Genomic DNA, 18,618 nt, shown 5'->3' on the forward strand with positions numbered 1-18,618 from the left:
CATATACACTGTATTTTAAAAATTTTTTCTGATTCTTAAAGTATTAATATTTTTGATCCACAAAGAGTTACCAAATAATATATAATTAAATAATACAAATTCCATTGGAACGTATCACATTAAGTTTAGAGTCAGTGAAATACAAAATGAAAATTTGTAAAGGTGTAGTCCCCACAAAAATTAAACTTGGATCTGAAATTGATTCACTAAACTTCTTCAAATCTTGCAGAAATTTAAATATAAAAAACCTTGATAACTTAATTATCACTTTTCCACTAAATGGCACGATTCCTCGAGAAAGGATTTCAGAATTTAAGTCCCAAAATTCCAAGTGGCTTGCACTGATAGAACAGACTTAAACAGTCGATTCCAAAACTGTCTTTCAAATAAAAAACTAATAGCCATCTATCAGTGCTACCAATCCCTATTTTGTCAACAGTGAGCAGACTGGACCCTCAAATTCTGAATGCCCCAACTGCCCACACAATGTGAGGAAAGGAAAGCTGGGACAGGTGGAATGCCAAACCTGTTCCTCCAAGCAGCCTCCTCAAATAGCACACGACGTCTTGAAGACGTCTGTTTTATGTCTATTTTATGCCTGAATGACTTACGACATAATTTGGACATCTCAGAAGCATCCAACAGCATACGTTTCAAAGACTTTAAGAACGAAATTTACGTCCATAAGACGTCTTAGAGACACACTACATGGACGTCTTAAAGATTTACACTTTTGGCCGTCTTTAAGACGTCTATTTTTTGCCTGAACACTTACAGACGTACTTTGGACGTCTTTAGAATGTCTTATCAATGTCTTTTAAGACATTCTAGAAACATATTCATTTGTATCTTCAGAAATTTCAAAGACATCTTTTGTATATTTTTAGGAATTTCATGGAAACGTCTTTCAGACGTTTTTAAGACGTCTCTGTGCTATATGGGTCCCCTGTCCCAAATCCACGATTTCTTATTATCTTTATTTCACCAGTGAACGATCTGATCGATGAGCTCCGAGAAGCGAAGAGCAGAACGAGGAACCGTCGCCAGCGGCTTAATTAATTACTTCCGGGTGCTTTTAATCCGTTCGAACGGCGCTCGAATCCCTCACGGCTATCTCCTTTAAATTAGACCGCCACTCACTAACAGAGGAGTGGAAAACTGGTGATTTTGACATCGTGGCATTCGCTTCCGTTGCGTGAGACTCTTGTGACTCAAATTGACTATTAATTAGAGGGACTGATGTATGAGAGCTCGCTGGCGAACGGCTTCTGTCAAGCTGCAGAAATCACCGTTGACACAGCAAACGTAAATCGTCTGGTTCTACAGGGTGATTCACAAGACTGAAGCAGACTGTAACTCTTTTGGTTACAAAAATATTATAATGAGAAAAGTGATCGAGTGTCTATGATTTGCAATATTCTTGGCTTCGAGATGTCCTATTCTGGCTGCATTAAGTCGCGTTTCTACTTGTGAAAAGTGCTGAGCAGAAGCGATCCAAATTACGAAATAAAATTAAAGTCCTTCTGTTATACTTTTAACTGTGTAAAAAGATGCATAAACGAAAATAGTAGGTATAGGTTATGTTTCATAGTTCTTTAAGGACACGTGGAAATGCAGCTTAATGCGCGTGAAACAAAAGGTGAATTGTGTCATATGAAAAAGAATTAGAACAAATATATGGTGAAATATATTTTTATAAATGTCATTATTATTGAAAAAATCTCTATATATTTTCTATATAAGATAGAGTAAAAATATAACTCGTTTCCCTAATTAGAATCACCCTGTATCAGATATATTTAATAAACTGACTTAAATTTTGACATGAAAGGCTTCATATCTCGGGGCTTCTCATCGTCGGTGATTTTCAGTACCTATGGACCTCTATCATTTCTGTAACTATTTTTTTAACTATTTAAATTTTCCGTTTGACAAAGAAACGCGAGTTAATAGTTCTACTAATGGCTTGGAGCTTTGTTGTTGTGTTTCAGTATCTTTTCCTACATTCCTAGTGAGCATTTTATTTTCCTTTTCTACATAGAAGCGAAATATGCGAAGTGATTCACATGCAAGTGAATTTCATGAAAAATGAAATGAATGAAAATTTTATAATGTAAAATAGTACATTTACGTGAGGATTTTCCAATTCGAGTAAACAGAGTTAGACAAGAATAAGATTCTTCGCAAATTTCGTCTCACGAAAGTGTCAAAATTTTCCATCCCCTTTCGTTATACGTTTCTTTTCTTTGAAATTAATCACTTTCATTTTCTTTCGTTTCTTCATTAACGATCCTCTGTAGAATCATTGTACGGGCGCCTTGAAGTCGATAAACAGAAATCTCTTGTCTCCATTCAGGAAAAGGAGGATGGGCCAGTGTACAAGTTTTACGAGACCATTCGGGATTTCGGTGAGGAGATCATGAGCACCATGAGTCACCTGCGCGACGTCACCCTGTTCGCGCCAAGCAACGCGGCTCTCGCGGAGCCAGGCGTGCAGAAGATCCTCCAGGACAAGCAACGCGTCAAGGAGATCTTGAACCTTCATTACGTCAAGGAACGGCTGCCTCTCGACAAAATCACGAACAAGAGCGTCAGCCAGGTGAGTGGACTCGTCCCATGCACACTCGTAACTTGTTTCTTAGCAATAGGCTAGAAATAGCTGAGGATTCTTCAGAATCATTTCAAATAGCCGAGCAGAAGTTTCGAATCGCTTCAAATGTTAATGAAGTTCCAGCATTCTTAAAAATCTCCAGGGTATTAATCAATCCTGACTGTCTTGAAAGTTTTTAGGACTTCAAGATGTCTAAGTGGAGCAGGTCTTAAAGTTATTAGTGGACTTAAATCCTGAGCTTGGAAACTTGGAAACTGATAATAGTCCTTCAGTTTATGACACAGTACTATCTATTAAATTATGAAACAATATTTGTTATAATTATTATAGTAATTTAAAATGAGAGTTAGATACTAGCGTGAGAGACCTTAATGTCCTTAGCTGTAGACTCATTGTGAGTGAGTTATAGACTTTTATTGAGAAAACATTGTAGCTCCCTAGGTCCTAGTAGTTCTCAAGACTTAGACACTTGTTTAATTATCAACCAAAATATCGTGGAGACACTAGGTATCACATTTTCCCATTTTTCTCTAGGTTATGGGCAACATAGCTAACATTAAATTAATTGAGAGATTCAATCAAGATCCACTCGCGTAATATCATCTAGGTGTTCTGAATTTGCGATTTTCGAAATAAAGCTACTAAAAATTGTCCTCATCCCCAGTTTCATAGGAAGTAGCCCTTATCGTGGAAACCATGGAAGCCCATTTACTGCTCTTGAAAATCCCAACAGTCCTACTAGTTCTGAATGTCTTCATAGTCTCAGAGTCTTAGCAGTCCTTAAGATCATAGGAGTTTCTAAGATATTACCATTCTTTTGGATCTCGATAATCTTCGAGAGCCCAATAACCCTTAGACTCCTTAATTCCCTAAAATCCTTCGAAAGGAGTGTCCCTAAAGTTTCAGATATTTTAGAGTCCTACAGATCTTCCAGATCCAGAGAATTTGATAAATATAAACCATAACGACTTTAGGCTCCTGAATTATTAGTGAAAATTGGAAGCCACATTTGAAGCGATTCGTACTTTCATACAACTAAATTTCATGTGCGAAGGAAGATCAAGAGCTTCTCATCGTTTGTTCGTCCCTTTGCCTCGAATTTCAGCGTTCAGAATTTTATGTTTCCCAATCTCCCGCGAAGTTCAAATCGGAACGAGACTTAAGCGCCATTGCGTGGACGTGCAACTTGATTAACCCAATGTTTTTCTGTTTTCTTTTTTTGTTCAAAGAAATCGTCACCCGGGAAGTCACACGTTGGGGTAATTACACATTTGTACAGCTTTCAGTGTTTCTATTCGAATGTTCATGGACTTTCTTGCATCTCTACTCCTCCCTCTCTACCTGTCTCTCTATATCTCTCCGCATTCGCCTGATTTACCTCACTCGGTGTTGATCCTAATCTGAAATCTCGTTGTCGCGTGAATCATTGTGTTTGTACGTCAAAGCCAGTTGTGTGTTCAGCAGATCGTGTGTGACAGCAAGCAAAAAAGTGGACGAAAAATCGTACCTTCTGATATACGAGACTATTATGTCCTGTAACTGTGGCCACGCGTCAGTGCTATACAGAGTGTTTCAAAATATAGGAGCAAGGCGAAATGTAGAAATTCCTTGCGGCCAAGGTTATGGAAAAGCATCCTTAGTCGAATTAAAATTGGTCTGACTGTCGTATCGAAAGAAGAAACCCTAGATCAGAATCTACGATTCAAATTTCGCGCCTTAAAAATTAAATCTGGATCCTTAATCACTATTGAAACTAAGTTTTAAATTTCGAAACAAGCTTTTCCAGTAAGCTTCGCTACTTCTTCCAGCACACTTTGATTTTCTCTGTTATTCTGAAGCACCCTGTACACAATTCCCTCTACGTGTGTTATTCCTCATGCTTGCTTCCTTTCTGGCGCTATTTGTTTGCACTTTCTAAGCTAACTAGACATTTGGCAGCGTTTGATTCATTGTATTCGTAATATTTTAATTATTATGTCTTTGCGTGAGCAAGAGCCACGTTAATGTATTCCGCGCTGCAAAATACTCACGTGAGATCGTGGCTTTAGTAGTTACGACTGGAAGCTCGCCCTGCTTTCATAAATATGACCCAAACTAAAACCCTACTTTTATAAGTATTATCCTTTAAAACCAATCCTTTTTCAATTTTTTAAAGATATTCTCCAGTACTTTTTATCCCATGTAGAAACGTGGCTTAATGTATTTTAATAATCTTAATTCCAGCGCTCTTTAGACTCTTTATCTGTTCTGAGTATTTTTTTCTCTAGATATTATTCGTAAATACATAGCAAGAAGTATCACTGTGTAACATTTAAACAGAGTCCTGATTAATATTTTTATTTTAATTAAAAAAAATAGTTGGTTTCGTACTAAAGCCGATGATAACGTTGACAGGCTCACGAATCGCGTTAAAATAGCAGAGAGCTTTCTGTTATTCCGCCAAAAAGTTTCGCCATGCTGATTGGATGATAATGAGCACTGGGGAACGGAGGAAACGAACCGACGTCCTTCGGTCGACTTTGAGGAAAGTTTGATGGAGAATAGCCGTCGTTGTTACGGCGTCAGACGTCTTTTGCCAAACTTTTACCTTCCAATCCACTTAATCTGAGAAGTCGAGTCCCTCTCTTATCGAATTCCAGCAGGGTGGTTCATTTTCATTTAACGCCATTTCCACTGAATTTCCAGTCCGTTTATGTAACGCACGATTAACGAGACATTCATCGCGGAATTCAATATTCTCTGGCGATATTTTCGCGGCTCTAAATAAAGAAAATCAGCTACGATTCATGTAATATCGAGGACTATTCATTAAATCATTATATAGATTTTTCTATGAATGGATAAATAGAGAAGCCTTTTTTATGAAAAAGTTGATATTTTCCATTATTTTTATATATTCTATTCAAAATGGTGATAAAATTCACAAGAGCTATTGAAGTTCCAGCAAATAGGAGGTTATGGTGCTCTGGCGACAGAAGGAGTGGGGGAAACATTCCGCCTCTAGCGCGACGCTGCGCCTTCTGATTGGTCAGATGCTTATAATTGCTTCTTATAGGAGAACCAATCATGTATGACACTTGGTTTCCCTTAAATTTCTAATTCTTTAGTAATCACTAGAACTTGAAACAAAATTTAATTTTTTCAACCATCTTGAACAGAATGTAACTATAAAATTAATGCTTGCAGTCTTTTTGTCTACTAAAAATATTCTGGGTGTAAAGTGTTGTAATCAAAGCACACAAATCCCCAGTGAGATGAAAGTGTCGAATGTAAAGAACATTTTATTCCGAGCTCATACATCACGTTATATCCCACGTGACTGTTTCGAGCGCGCGGGAAAAATACATTTCATCGACTAAAAAAAAAGGAATGAAAATTACTTAATCGAAACGATACACGGTCGACGAGGCGCATAAAAGAATAATTCCCGCGTGAATTTATAAATTCCGCTCCACCTTTGAATATATTTGCACGTGTCTGTACTTTTCGTTGCATTGTTTCCGAATTTGCCGCTTATTTACACGTGCGTTTCACACGCTGAATTTATAGGATGATACAGCAGCGTTTTACAAATTCATGATGAAAAATCACGCTTTCATCGTCAAAATAAACGACTAAACGTATCGTAAACAAAACAAACCGCTTATAATTCTTTTTACAAAGAGTGTTTCTAAATAATGTATCTTATTCGCGAACTTCTTTATCATAAGTCACAATAACGGTAAACAAATCTGAAATTTAAAACCGCTTATAACATGAAGAAAAGTATGAATTGTGTTTTAAGAGATTCTTTTCTATAGTAATTATACAGGTTTTATATTTATAATTTGAAATCTAGGAAATGAGTTGTAGTACTTTAGCCCCCTTTTCTTGAATCGCCCTGTACATGTTTTCTGCTTTGAAAGCACAGCTCAGTAATAAAAATAGCTACTGTATTTAGCATCCCTATATTTAGTCTTAAATCCCTTTAAAGAGTTCTAAAAAAAATACAGGGCGTTCCAAAACCATTGGTCATATTTGAGAACTTAAATATATTAACTACTTATAATTTTCTAACCTATATTTGTTAACACTTGGCCACCATCAAATTAAAATTTGATCAATCTTGAATCAACCTGTATAAGGGATGGCCTTCGTTTAAACACATTAGTCTATTTTAGGTGTCAAATATACATTGGCCTCGCAAAATCTTGCTGGTTTAATATTCAGCGCCACGTTACTCGTGATTAGAACGATTTGCTCATTGTTTACAGTAATTAATACGCGCATTGTGGGCGGTAAACGAGGGAGGCGAAGTCAATATTGGGATGAACGTTGGTTGTCCGATAAATATTGCACGTATTAACGAACGATGCTGTTTAATAACCGACAATTAGCGACTCGATATTAGTGCGCATCCGTTCCGCTTTTATCATAATCCATTCGTAAATTAATTCATGCCTCCAAGTGAGACCTCCATTTCCCGATGCTACGTTCGTTTATTAACTGACAGTTTAACTTCTGATTACGATTTCTATAAACAGATTTGTGGGCCGAGGTGATTCTTGATTATTGACTATGTATTCGCTACAATCTCGTGGCATACCAACGAAAAGCTTATAGAGCATAGTAGCATCTTTCTGAAACTAACTTGTGTCCTAATAACTTCATAGAAAATGATAGTTATGAAACGAAAGAAATCGGACAAATCGTGGAAACAAGTATGAGCTTATATCGTGAACTGTATAGTGCAGATGTAGATAGCTAAAAATGTAGGTAACTGTATAATAGAAGTTACTTTACTGCAATCTAAGAACCTTAATTTTTTCATATTAATAGCTACTGCATAAGGAAAATAGGTTAGATTTTCCCCCACCACATATTTCAGACATAACCTCGGCCACTTGATTTTGTTTTAACTGTAGGTAGCGACGAAAGTGAATGAATGTATTAAATTTACCCCACTCTGTAATTTTAGAGTCTCGTATATTAAAAATACAAATCGAGCAACATATTGTATGGGTTGTTTAATAAAAGACACCCTGTATGCAGTATAATATTTTATCGATCGTTAGTCGGTTGTCTGGCATCTATTGAACGCATAATGAGAATCAAGTCTTTATCACGCGCGTTTACTGCACTTTGTTTGCCCGAGTAGAATGTTAATTTATTAACAGACAGGGTGTATAATTAAAGGTAGCGTTCCGTATCAGCGTGCTCGGTGATTGAAGCACAGTCACTGAAGTAATTAGCTATATCGGCGATTTCGCGTAATTGCGTTCACAGATCAAAATCGATAGTAGTCGAGCACGAAACCCAAATACCAATACCTGCAAAATGCGTAACTCGTGACAATACCATCCACCCTGCGTCCACCCCATTGTGCCAACTGATCGCGAAAATCTCAACAGGTTTATTATTAATTTATTTAAAATACTGTGTACCTTCCATTACCATCGACAACTCTCTTGGAACGTTTTACTACCATCTGTAATTGTTATTTCCCGGTATTGTTTATTATGATCGTGGAAATTAATATCTTGATCAGACATGAATAATGTTTAATGGACCGAAATCGTAAATCAATCCTCTTTTAAACTTTAGGGGATCACTGTGTAAAATTGAAATACATTTTCAACCCAAAATTGACATGAGTTTATAGCGTGTAGGAGATTATCTTTGTTTCTTTTTTCTAACAGAAATAAGAGGATTTAAGGATAATTGTCTGTTCGAAATATTTTGAGAAAATATTTAACAACACAATGAGCGTATAACGAGAAAGTTTATGTTAAAATATCTTCCTACGATTTCTATCAAGTCCACAGTGTTCTCAAAAATGTTTCGAAAGTATTTCTTTTATTCGACTTCTACCACCCACGGGCTTATATTTAAAAAACACCCACTATCTAATTCCTCTCTTCCACAATTCAGTCACTAAAAAATTTCAAGGCTCCCTAACCTATAAACCAGGGGGGCTTCTCCATAATTTAAATAGCAGGACTTGTATTTAATATTGCGTCTGCAGGCTGCAAGACCAAACCGATAAAACAATGGGGGCAACTTTATTTCGTCCTTTAATCGTTTTCCGAGTACGCTGCCCCAGTGGCTGGCCGAAATATGCTGTTTTTATGCCAGGTGTCGACCGATTTGCATTAAGCAACGCGCGCGTGCCCGTGCTTTCGCGCCAATTTATCGTGGGGGATATGTTTTATGCCGGTTTCCTACTTTATGACACCTCGGCCCCAGACCCCCGACCCCCGATGAGACGATAAAACAGTCGTGGAAGAAAAACATTCGGGTCTGGCGGCGCGGCATTTAGTTTCATACGAGAGATAACGCGACTTCCTTTTTCCTTGCCGCGACGTAAACGCACACGTAATTAATTCATTCGACGTGCTCCCGCGAAACGCAATTCTGCAGCGTCGCCGATGAATGGCTCTTACGATGTGTTTTTTAATTCCATGGCGTTCTGAAGCTTGCGTAAATTATTCTTTAGCACAGATTTTGTGGATAAATAGTATAAAAGTAAGTGAAGAGTAGATCAAATGGAAGTTTGTTGTTTTGATTTTTGGGATAGCTTTAAGTAATTCAGTAATTTTTCAATTCTGAAGGAAATACCTAAGCATTTTCTCCATTTTTAGTGACGTATGAGGTGTCACCAAAGCCCATTGGCTGTGTCACGCGCATGCGCGAACGGGTCAGTCAGCCATGTTTAATATAAATACTGTGTCACTTCGTAATTTTCTAATTAAATCTTATTCGAATAACATAACTATTTAATCCGAAATACTGAAATAAAGAATTCTCTAATTTGAACTTGCTAAATAAAATACAATTTCATATATGTATACTATCTGATAAATTTGATCTTAACTTCATCACATCGAAAATTTAAGCCCCTTATATTTAAAATAAAATGAAGTGGTCGCTTAAGAGCATCATTCTTCCTGCTAACATAATGACAAAACTGTCAAAGGCGAAGTAGTACATGGATTCATTCAAGAGCCAACAAAAAAGCTTAGAGAAGAGAAGGTAAATCGAATGAGACGTGAAACGAAGAAAGCGTGGAGCATATAATCCTGCATGAATGGAGGGTAAAAAAGCGCTGATCCTTCCGAGAAAAAGGGGCTTCTAGGAAAATTCTTTGTAAGAGGCGTGGATTTTCATGGAATTTATTCGATCTGCTCTTTGAAGATAGTAGTCACGGCTAGGTGCATCTATCTACGAACGCAGCGGCGGCGGCAACTCAAGATCAGAAAAGTAGCCGGAAGTGGCGCGGAGTGCGAGCCGGAAAATTCATGAGGGAAGGATCAACCGGGAAAGGAATCACTGCCTTTAAGATCTCCCTTTCTATCTATCCGTTTCGCCCACTCCATCTGTGTTTTTCTTCCTCTTCTTCTTCCATCCCCTCCACACTTCCGCTCTCATTAAACTTTTCGCGAAAATGCGGAGCCTCCGATGAGAAAACAAATTTTAAACTTCAAACGGTATCTGCAAGTCGAACACGCGAATTACGCCGTCGAATACTTGGCAGATGCGCCTCTGTTAAAAGTAATTTCGAAATATGTTGGGGAACTGCTGTTCATTTACATGCTTACTGCATTTTATTCAATATTGCATTGAAACATATTTTGCTGGAAATTCGAGCGAAACTGAACTTTGGAAAAAAATGGAACTGAATTTAAAAAAGTAGAAGAATAAAAATTGAAAAACATTTTTATCTTTTATTTTTACGTAATTAAAATTCGAGGTCGATATTTTTATGAGAGTAATTTATTCTGTTTTTCAAAAAATACATTAATTTATCGAAATACATTTTTAAAAAAATTCAATTTTCCCGCGATCTCTGCTGATTCCGAAATTTGCATTTACTCTGCATTAATATTCTTTCAGAACAACTCATTTGGCTAAATATATTTTTTAGCGTAAATATGGAAGCCTAAAACAGTGTCCTTCGAAATGATTATAGCCTTCCTTCCTTATTTAAATACGCATAAACGCACTCATAACGAAGGGAACTTATTGCTAAGTGTCTAACGACGTTCCCTGCCTTCCTCTTCTTTAAACTCCGCAAGGAACTCTCGAGTACGCGAACGCGTATAACTTTTAACTCTCTGCCCGTCTTCCGTCGTAACTCGTAGTTAGATATTTACGAGTTCTTGTTTGCACGAGGCTGACTTCCAACGATTCTTCGAATAAAATCGTGACACTAGTCTCATCATAATTATACATTATCTCAGAACTTCTGGCACCATCATTGGCTCCCACTCTGCAGTAAATTCTCTTAAAGTCCCTAGCACTGCATTAAACCACGAGCTATTTTTTCTTCCATAATGCAACGCAGGAAGAGAAAGAATTAGCAAAAATTATTCGAAGAATCGCTTGTCTTCTGTTTGTGGTATCCTGTCGCTGTCTCTCAGTATGCATTGCACAAGTGGACATGTATCGAGGTATCCTTCAGGGCCTATCGATTTCTTCTAGGTGTCCACGGCTGCAAACAGGAAGAAGCTGTACTTCAATGTGGTCCAGGGGCCCAGCGGAAACCAGACAGTCACTGTTGAGGGTGGTGGCGTTAATGCGACAGTGGTCACCGCGAACATTGCAGCCACGAATGGAATCATTCACATCATCGACCGAGTTCTGGGCGTCCCCTACACTAATGTGCTCGAAAAACTGATGACTGATCCCATGCTGAAGTGAGTATAACTGTTTCTTAAGATTTCACCCTTTGAACTAAGACCTGTCTATGTGAACATAGACATAGTCGTATGTAGTGGTACCTAAAAGAATGTGAAGACTGTTAATATTAGACTGATACACTGGTTATAAAGCTTCTTTAAGTTAAAAAAGGCAAAAATTTATTTTCTTTGACACCCATCTGTACAGCAAATTCTCGTTATATGTTCATCAGATTTTATTCGTTACATGTTCATCACCAGCCCCAGTATTTTAGGGGAGAGAATTTCCCTTGAAATGTGACTATCTGAAGCAAATAATCTGCTCGAATTAAAGGGTGATGAGAATTGCCTGTCCAGTACACGATATATGTTTCTAATCAGTTCCTAGAGAACTTTCTATATTCAAACCCTAATTATAAAATATTAGTATTATTACTTGCATTGAAGCTTCATCTTGAAACTTCTGCTTTCGAAAATAGATACAATTAAAGTTCCTCCGATTTTCAAGAAAAGTTCTACCTGTTTCACTGCAGAAACGTTTCTCCTGAAGGAAAGAAATTCACCTGGTGCAACTCGATCCCTCCCTAGGCTCTGGTCTCGAATTTAATTAAAATAACGCAACAAATCTCCGTTCCAATTACCGTGAATGTACCCTGCTCTACGGAGAAACCATAAACAGGGAATCTTACGCCTGGAATTGGACGCTTCCATCGGTTACGCGACCTATTAAATTCGTACCGAAGCACCACTGTCCTGGATCTCTTATCGATACTGCCCTCCCTGTTCGATTTAACGCTCGGCAGTTCGAGAGACTCGCAAAAGTAAATAGTCTCGTCGATCGAGTGAAACTGGAGTACAGTGTTTTTCGAATTACTTCGAGCGATTTCATTTAACCAGGTGGTCGATTTTGGAGAAAAATTTCCATCGAGAATCGTGGAGGCAGTATTTTCTCGTTATAAACTCGTCACTATTTTCTGCATTTTCTGAAACACTTTAATTCGATGTTACAACGAATACTGCATCGAAAATTTCTAAGGCTACAAAAGACTGCATGCAAACGATAACGATAAGTAGGTAAATGGAAGAGATACAAATCAATGAACTCAGAGAGATAAAAATCCCATTTATTTATACCAAAGGTTGCCAGTGTCAAAGTTGATTCTCCAAAACATCGATGTGGTATCCGATACTGTTTCCATGACGCCATTGAAAGCCACGAAAAACCTGGTATCTCTTTCGAGTTTCCCCGTGTTTGCATTCGCTAATAGTTCCTTTAAAACATAAATGAACTTGCATATCATCTGCCTCTCCCCCGACGCGAGTACACATTTTCCTTTCATTAAATTGTTTTCGTGAAATCATTACAGTACACGCGCGACCCCCGCGAGCCGCCCCGATTCATCGCGATTTAATTTCACCCTCGTTATTTCAATTATCGACGCATCGATAATGAAAAATCCAATTAAACGATATCTCAACAGCCGGCAAATAAATTTGCGTGACAATAGAATCACCGTTAAATAACGTGTTCGTGACTAAACATTCGCGTGAGCCGTGGTTTAATGCACGATAGGTGTATGAAAACAGTACCAAACGCTCAGCTCCATTCAGTTCAACGTGGGTATTAAAAAATGATCGCGAGAAGAGTATCGAATATCGTCACAGATCAGCTTTAGCTGAATCCGCAACGCTGCGATGAAAACCGACCCTGGGGCGAATTATTTCGCTTCGGAGGAATATTCCACTGGTGGATGTTTTTGGAAAAGGTAGTCACCACCGAGGCTTGTCATAATAGATACTAACCTTGTTTAACAGATACTAAAATCAAAATCAGGGTATAGTAAAACCTCGTTATATGTTCATTACTAAGGAACGGTTAGGAACATATATCGTGTACAAGACAGAGTCCTCACTTCCCTTGAACATCAGCCGATCGTTTGTGTTGGACAGAGTCACGTTTCCAAAGGAACCGCCTTTCCTTTAAGTGGTGAGGACAGAGATGTACATATAACGAATCAAGCCCTACGAACATATAACGAGAATTTACTGTAGTGAATAAAAGCCCTGAAAAATCCTAAGTATATTCTTGTCTATAATGAGGCAATACGTCATCTCAGAATGACGCAATGTAACGAATGTCAGGATGGCCAACAATGCTGCCATCTTGCTGTCGTACGTTGAGAGTTGCATCGTCGGACAAATAACGGCTAGGAAATGGTGGGCTGTATGCAGGCTTTAGGTACCATTAGCTCCTTTATACGATAGCTATCTTCACCCGATGCACTGGATGGATGGCGATGTCAGCATTCCATCACTGTGTAGCATGATATCAGGACCAGAGGCCATCCATACCAGTATCTCTCTATTGGTGATACGTCACTCACGTACGTGGCGAATACCAGGATCCGGTGTCATTGATTCGTTTGCCTTTGCATTTTCCCTTTTACTATGTCCCGTGGATCTTGATGTACAGGGGCTGTCATTGAAACAAACAATACTGCTCGAGCTGGGTCTTTTCCAGGTCTAACCAATCCTTGAGTACTTGAATTTTGTTTGCATGTTCCCTAGGGATAGGTTCCCTTTATCAGCAGTAGCTTCATGGAGGATTGCATCTCTTTTCATGAGATGTTAATCTTTCCACCGGTCGACTATCGATTCCTTTTGATAGAAACAGCAGATTACCTGGCATTGATTGGGTGATGTTTCAGCTCCACTTACTTCCTGGGTCAACGACGTGAGTTCAACGAGCAGCTGAACGACACCACAAAGCGATTTACCTACTTTGCCCCGCGTGATTATGCCTGGAATGTGGCTGCCGTCAGCTATCCCTCCACCTCCAAGAAGCTCTTCATGCCTGAGTTCAGCTATCACGTAAGTTCTGCTCCCAGAATATTTTGTAATTAAGAACAAGTGTCATTAGACCTAGTTCTGTTGATTAAAACCCTAAATTTGGGAAACAGTGTCATTTAGTGGTTACTGAATCTCTACATTTAGAGTCTAGAATCCTTAAAGGACACCTTTGGTTCCAATTCATTCACACTCAATGGTAGCTTTTAAAGGATTCACTTTTTAGATTCAGTAGACCTTCTCAATCACATCTAAACACCTTGTGATCCTCTTCTGGTTCTTGTCATTACGTGTAAGAGACGTATCCCTAATTTCAGACAAAGCAAATCCTGGAACGACATCTGGTGGTAGCGAGCGAGCCATACTCGATGGCCAAGCTGAAAGAAATGAGTCAGAATGACACTGCCTTCTCTCTCCCAAGTGTCAGGGGCAACCTGAAGCTGCGAGTCCGGGAGCACAACGAGAGTAAGTGTCACGAGCATAATGTTCGGCCAACCTAATTTTGCATAAGCACTTTGTTGCAATCTATATATCCGAATACTCTAAGATACACTCAACGTTTGTTTCAAATATGTCAGTCTCTTTTGTACGTTAATTATGTGTTCGGAAATATTGTCACGTAATCGTTGTTACCGAATGAGGAAGTATCGCATCGATTGGAGTCCCGCGCGAGCTCTGTTCCTCTATTCATTCTCAAACCTGTTGCTATTTGGTTGCATTTAGATGACAAGCACGACGAAAACGCGATCCGTCCAGAAACTTTCGGTGAGTGAGTTCAGTGTTTAGACGTCGCCAATGAGCGACGACACGTGCTTTCACCTGTACGAGCAGCGCACGATGTCAGACTGCCAACGGTTCCAAGCACTGTCACGCACCGCGTTCAACGCGCGTACACTCAATTACGGGTTCGCTTCGTTGATATCGTAATGATTTTCTTAGCAGACGAATTAAAAGAGTAAATGACGGTGACATGCTAAATCATTTTTATCTCTGTGGGTTGATTCAACTCTCTGGAGTTCAACAAAATTCTTGATTCTGTTAGAAGATGGACTCTATTAACAAAAGGGAGTAATGGTCAAGATTTTCGCTTCATTTGGTAAAGATTCATTAAAACAATTTGCTGTGATATTCATTTATTTCTTTATCTTCATGTGTTCTGTTTGATAAAAGGAGAGAATATGTAAAAATTGGTATCATTTTGAGGAATATAATAAACGTTACGCAGTGGATTTTCTTCTACCGTGCCCTAATCGGCGCCAGAGTGGGGAGAACGCCCCGCGTAAGAACGACGTGGCACGCTGCGACTTGCAGTTCCCTCCTGCGTGCCCTAGTAGGCGTCAGAGTGGGGAGAACGCCCCGCCCAAGAACAACGTGGCACGCTGCGACTTGCAGTTCCCTCCCGCGTGCCCTAGTAGGCGTCAGAGTGGGGAGAACGCTCCACCCAGGAGCAACGTGACACGCTGCGATTGGTCACGCCTTTAACTACCGTTTACAAGAGAACTAGCCATTCCTTCAAGGCAATTTTTTTGATATTTTAATCCTTTTATCGAGAAGAACACATCACATGGTTTTTAACGAATCTTCATCTATGCGAGAACCTTTACCATTATTCTTTTTTCTTCCTCTGCAAAGATTCAAATACAATATTCCTTTTGGAATAAAATATCTCTATTAGTCTTCTGGTATGCACTTTATAAAGCAAATGTATTAAAAGTCCTGCAATAACACACAATGTGTTTAATGATCACGTGTCCTCGTTCACGCAGTTACACAGTTTTCCCTTGTTGCAATTGCGTTCAAGTCTAATTAAGTACGCGCGTTTCATGCAGGCTCAGCGCTTGAAAGAAATGCTTCTTGTCCTCAGAATAACGTAGATCGCGCTTCGCTTTCACAAATTGTTCACATTATTGCTTGATGGTCGTACGCCTGCACGAGAACAAAAATTCTTCGATCTGCATCAATTCAAACCGAACAGTTCATCGAAATAGATAGACGCAGCTCTTCAGTTTTAGTTTTTTCAACTGTTTCTTTTTTTCGCTCTACCTTTTTTTCTGCTATAGTGAAACTAACAGAAAAATTGAATTATTTTCCCCAATATGATGTGAACGCAAGAAAATCGTACAAACTAAATTTATGAAGTTTAGTAAAACACAAGATAAGTAGACAAAAATTAATAAATTAAGAAAATTGATATTTTTGTTTGAATTATTGATCAGTATTTTAATCAGGGAATTAAAATAATATTTTATTAAAATTTTCTACAATACAGACAGTTTTTTTTTCAATTTAAAGGAAGTAAAGACACAGAATGATCGTCAATGATTCTTAAACATTTTGTATTACTTAATTACGAAATGAGATGCTTTTTTAATTATATTATTCACGTAGAAATCTGCTTTCACATTAAACGGCACTTTTATATTATTCGTTATTCCCGCGTTTGCTCACTTAATGAAATTTTTTATTATAGCGATTTATAATGTTGTATAATTTTCATGTAGACCAAACTGAGCAAGATTATTTAACCCGAAAAAATACAATATTACTTTTTATACTATTTTGAAGGAAACTTTTAAAGAAAAAAATATCGTAAAAGCTATCAATGGAGGATAGAAAGTTTAGGAATCGTGAGTTACAATTTATTCGTCGACCACACATTCGTCACCTTATCTAAAAAAAGCAAGAGATCGATTTGCTCGTGAATTAGTATTATATCTATTTTGTGCGCGGGAACATACGACGAGGAAAGAATAAAACTTCTGGATAGGCGCAATCGTTATCGCGTAAAATATATTGCTTGTCGTTTCCTTCGGCAACAATAGACGAACGAAACAGAACGACATAGAGAACTATAAATCGCCAATTGAAGCTATCTAGGGCCAGTTTTAATTTACGTGCTTTTGCGTTGTGCTTCAGCTGCAAAATCGTGCCAAAGTCTCTCTGTAAAAATGATCAAAGGAACAAAAAATTATTGCATTGAAACTCGTACTAAAAAAGGTCCAATTAGTCTCTGAAAGTATATGTACATGACACCCCTGTCGTTTACCATTATAAATATTTAAAATTGCTCTATAATACCTTTCACAAACTGAAACAATCACAAAATTAAAAAAGAACTGCATTTTTGATGAAGAACATACTTGCTATTTTCTATTACTCAAGTTCTTCAGTGAGTCTCACGTTTATAAAACATTTTCATCCCTTTCAACCAAATATTTCTTTCGATTTACACCCACACAGTTAACAGTAAATAAATTCAATAATGGCAGCGCTGTAAGCTCGAAACAATTAGCGACATTTCATTTCAAACGCGTCATCGAGTGGTTTACGAGACAATAATGGGAAAATTGATGTAAAATCGGAAGGGAAAAAAAAATTCATTGGAGGGTCGTTAAAGTGCATAGCAATTTCGATGGGTTTCAGGGGCACTCTCGGCGAGTGGAGACCCGCGGAAGAACGTGAGCAATTATGGTCCGGTGCTGCAAGACGATTTATTATGCGCCTTTCGACCACCATTTAAATGCAAATTCGTTGATTACCCCCGGTGCTAATTGCTACGTGCTCGCGTGGTCATTTTGCTCGGCCACAAATTGCGAATTGCCGAACCGTTTTCTGTTTACAACCCTCGGTTTTACAATATACGGAAAGAAAGCAAATGGAGAACCGCTGCGCGGGCGGAGAATGTTGAGAGGGAGGCGGAGGCTTAACGAAGGGGTGAAGTGATAGCAGAGGTAATTTAACAAGAGATTGAGACTTAATAAAATGGGGACAGATAGAGATAGCATTCACTTAGCAAATACAGAGAATAAAAATGTAATAATGTAATTAAGATGTAGGAAAGAATTATGGAGATAAGAGTTAACCCAGGTTATGTCTAGGGTATTTAAATGTTTCAGCGAAGGGAGAAAGTTCTACTTTAAATGATCTTTCATTACGTTTTCTTTAGTTACAGAGTTTCCTTTTGTATTGTGTGTTTGGTTTTTCTTGTCTATTTTTTAATTAACTTTGTCTGCTGTTTGATTGTTGAGTCTTAAGTGTTGCTTTCTTTTAACTTGTATTTCAGGCTTTATTAATAAATAGGTCGGGATGACAGATGTCTTGTAGAATTCTGCGGATGGTAGGATAAGAAAGATTTTCTGAATTTAAACAAATATTTATTCTTTTATCTTTTTTGCATCGCTTGATTTTTTAAGGTTTTAACGTTCATACAGTGATACTAATATTTTTAATCGTTGCTATGTTATTATATTTATATTTTATAAGCTTCTTGAGGTCAACGTGTCATTTGAATATACTTTATATTTTATACCATATTTCCTCGATTAAATTTTGAAATTTGGAAAAATTGCAGAGTATAAACGAATAGAAAAATAGAACTCTTAATAAAATAACCTCTGGAGTCGTTATCAACTCTGATGCATAAATCGAGGAGATACTGTAGACAGAATGAAATGAAATGGCTGCTCGAGATCACTAAGGTCTTATTCCCCACTACAGTGTCCA

At 38.0% G+C, this 18,618-nt stretch overlaps 1 protein-coding gene across 3 annotated transcripts in view; it reads left to right on the plus strand.

Moving 5' to 3' along the window:
• Positions 1 to 18,618, plus strand: part of Fas1 (fasciclin 1 Fas1 domain-containing) — a 252,777-nt gene that overhangs the window by 233,302 nt on the left and 857 nt on the right. Inside the window, exons 8-13 of one of the 3 annotated variants that reach the window (XM_076381726.1) lie at positions 2,357 to 2,599; positions 3,841 to 3,870; positions 11,072 to 11,286; positions 13,977 to 14,139; positions 14,433 to 14,580; positions 14,839 to 14,880. In XM_076381726.1, coding sequence (XP_076237841.1) covers positions 2,357 to 2,599; positions 3,841 to 3,870; positions 11,072 to 11,286; positions 13,977 to 14,139; positions 14,433 to 14,580; positions 14,839 to 14,880 — 841 coding nt within the window. The remainder of the gene's footprint in view (positions 1 to 2,356; positions 2,600 to 3,840; positions 3,871 to 11,071; positions 11,287 to 13,976; positions 14,140 to 14,432; positions 14,581 to 14,838; positions 14,881 to 18,618) is intronic. The other 2 variants (XM_076381728.1, XM_076381727.1) reach the window with 2 other exon arrangements.

Source organism: Calliopsis andreniformis, chromosome 7 (assembly GCF_051401765.1).
Source record: "Calliopsis andreniformis isolate RMS-2024a chromosome 7, iyCalAndr_principal, whole genome shotgun sequence".
Classification (NCBI taxonomy): Eukaryota; Metazoa; Arthropoda; class Insecta; order Hymenoptera; family Andrenidae; genus Calliopsis; species Calliopsis andreniformis.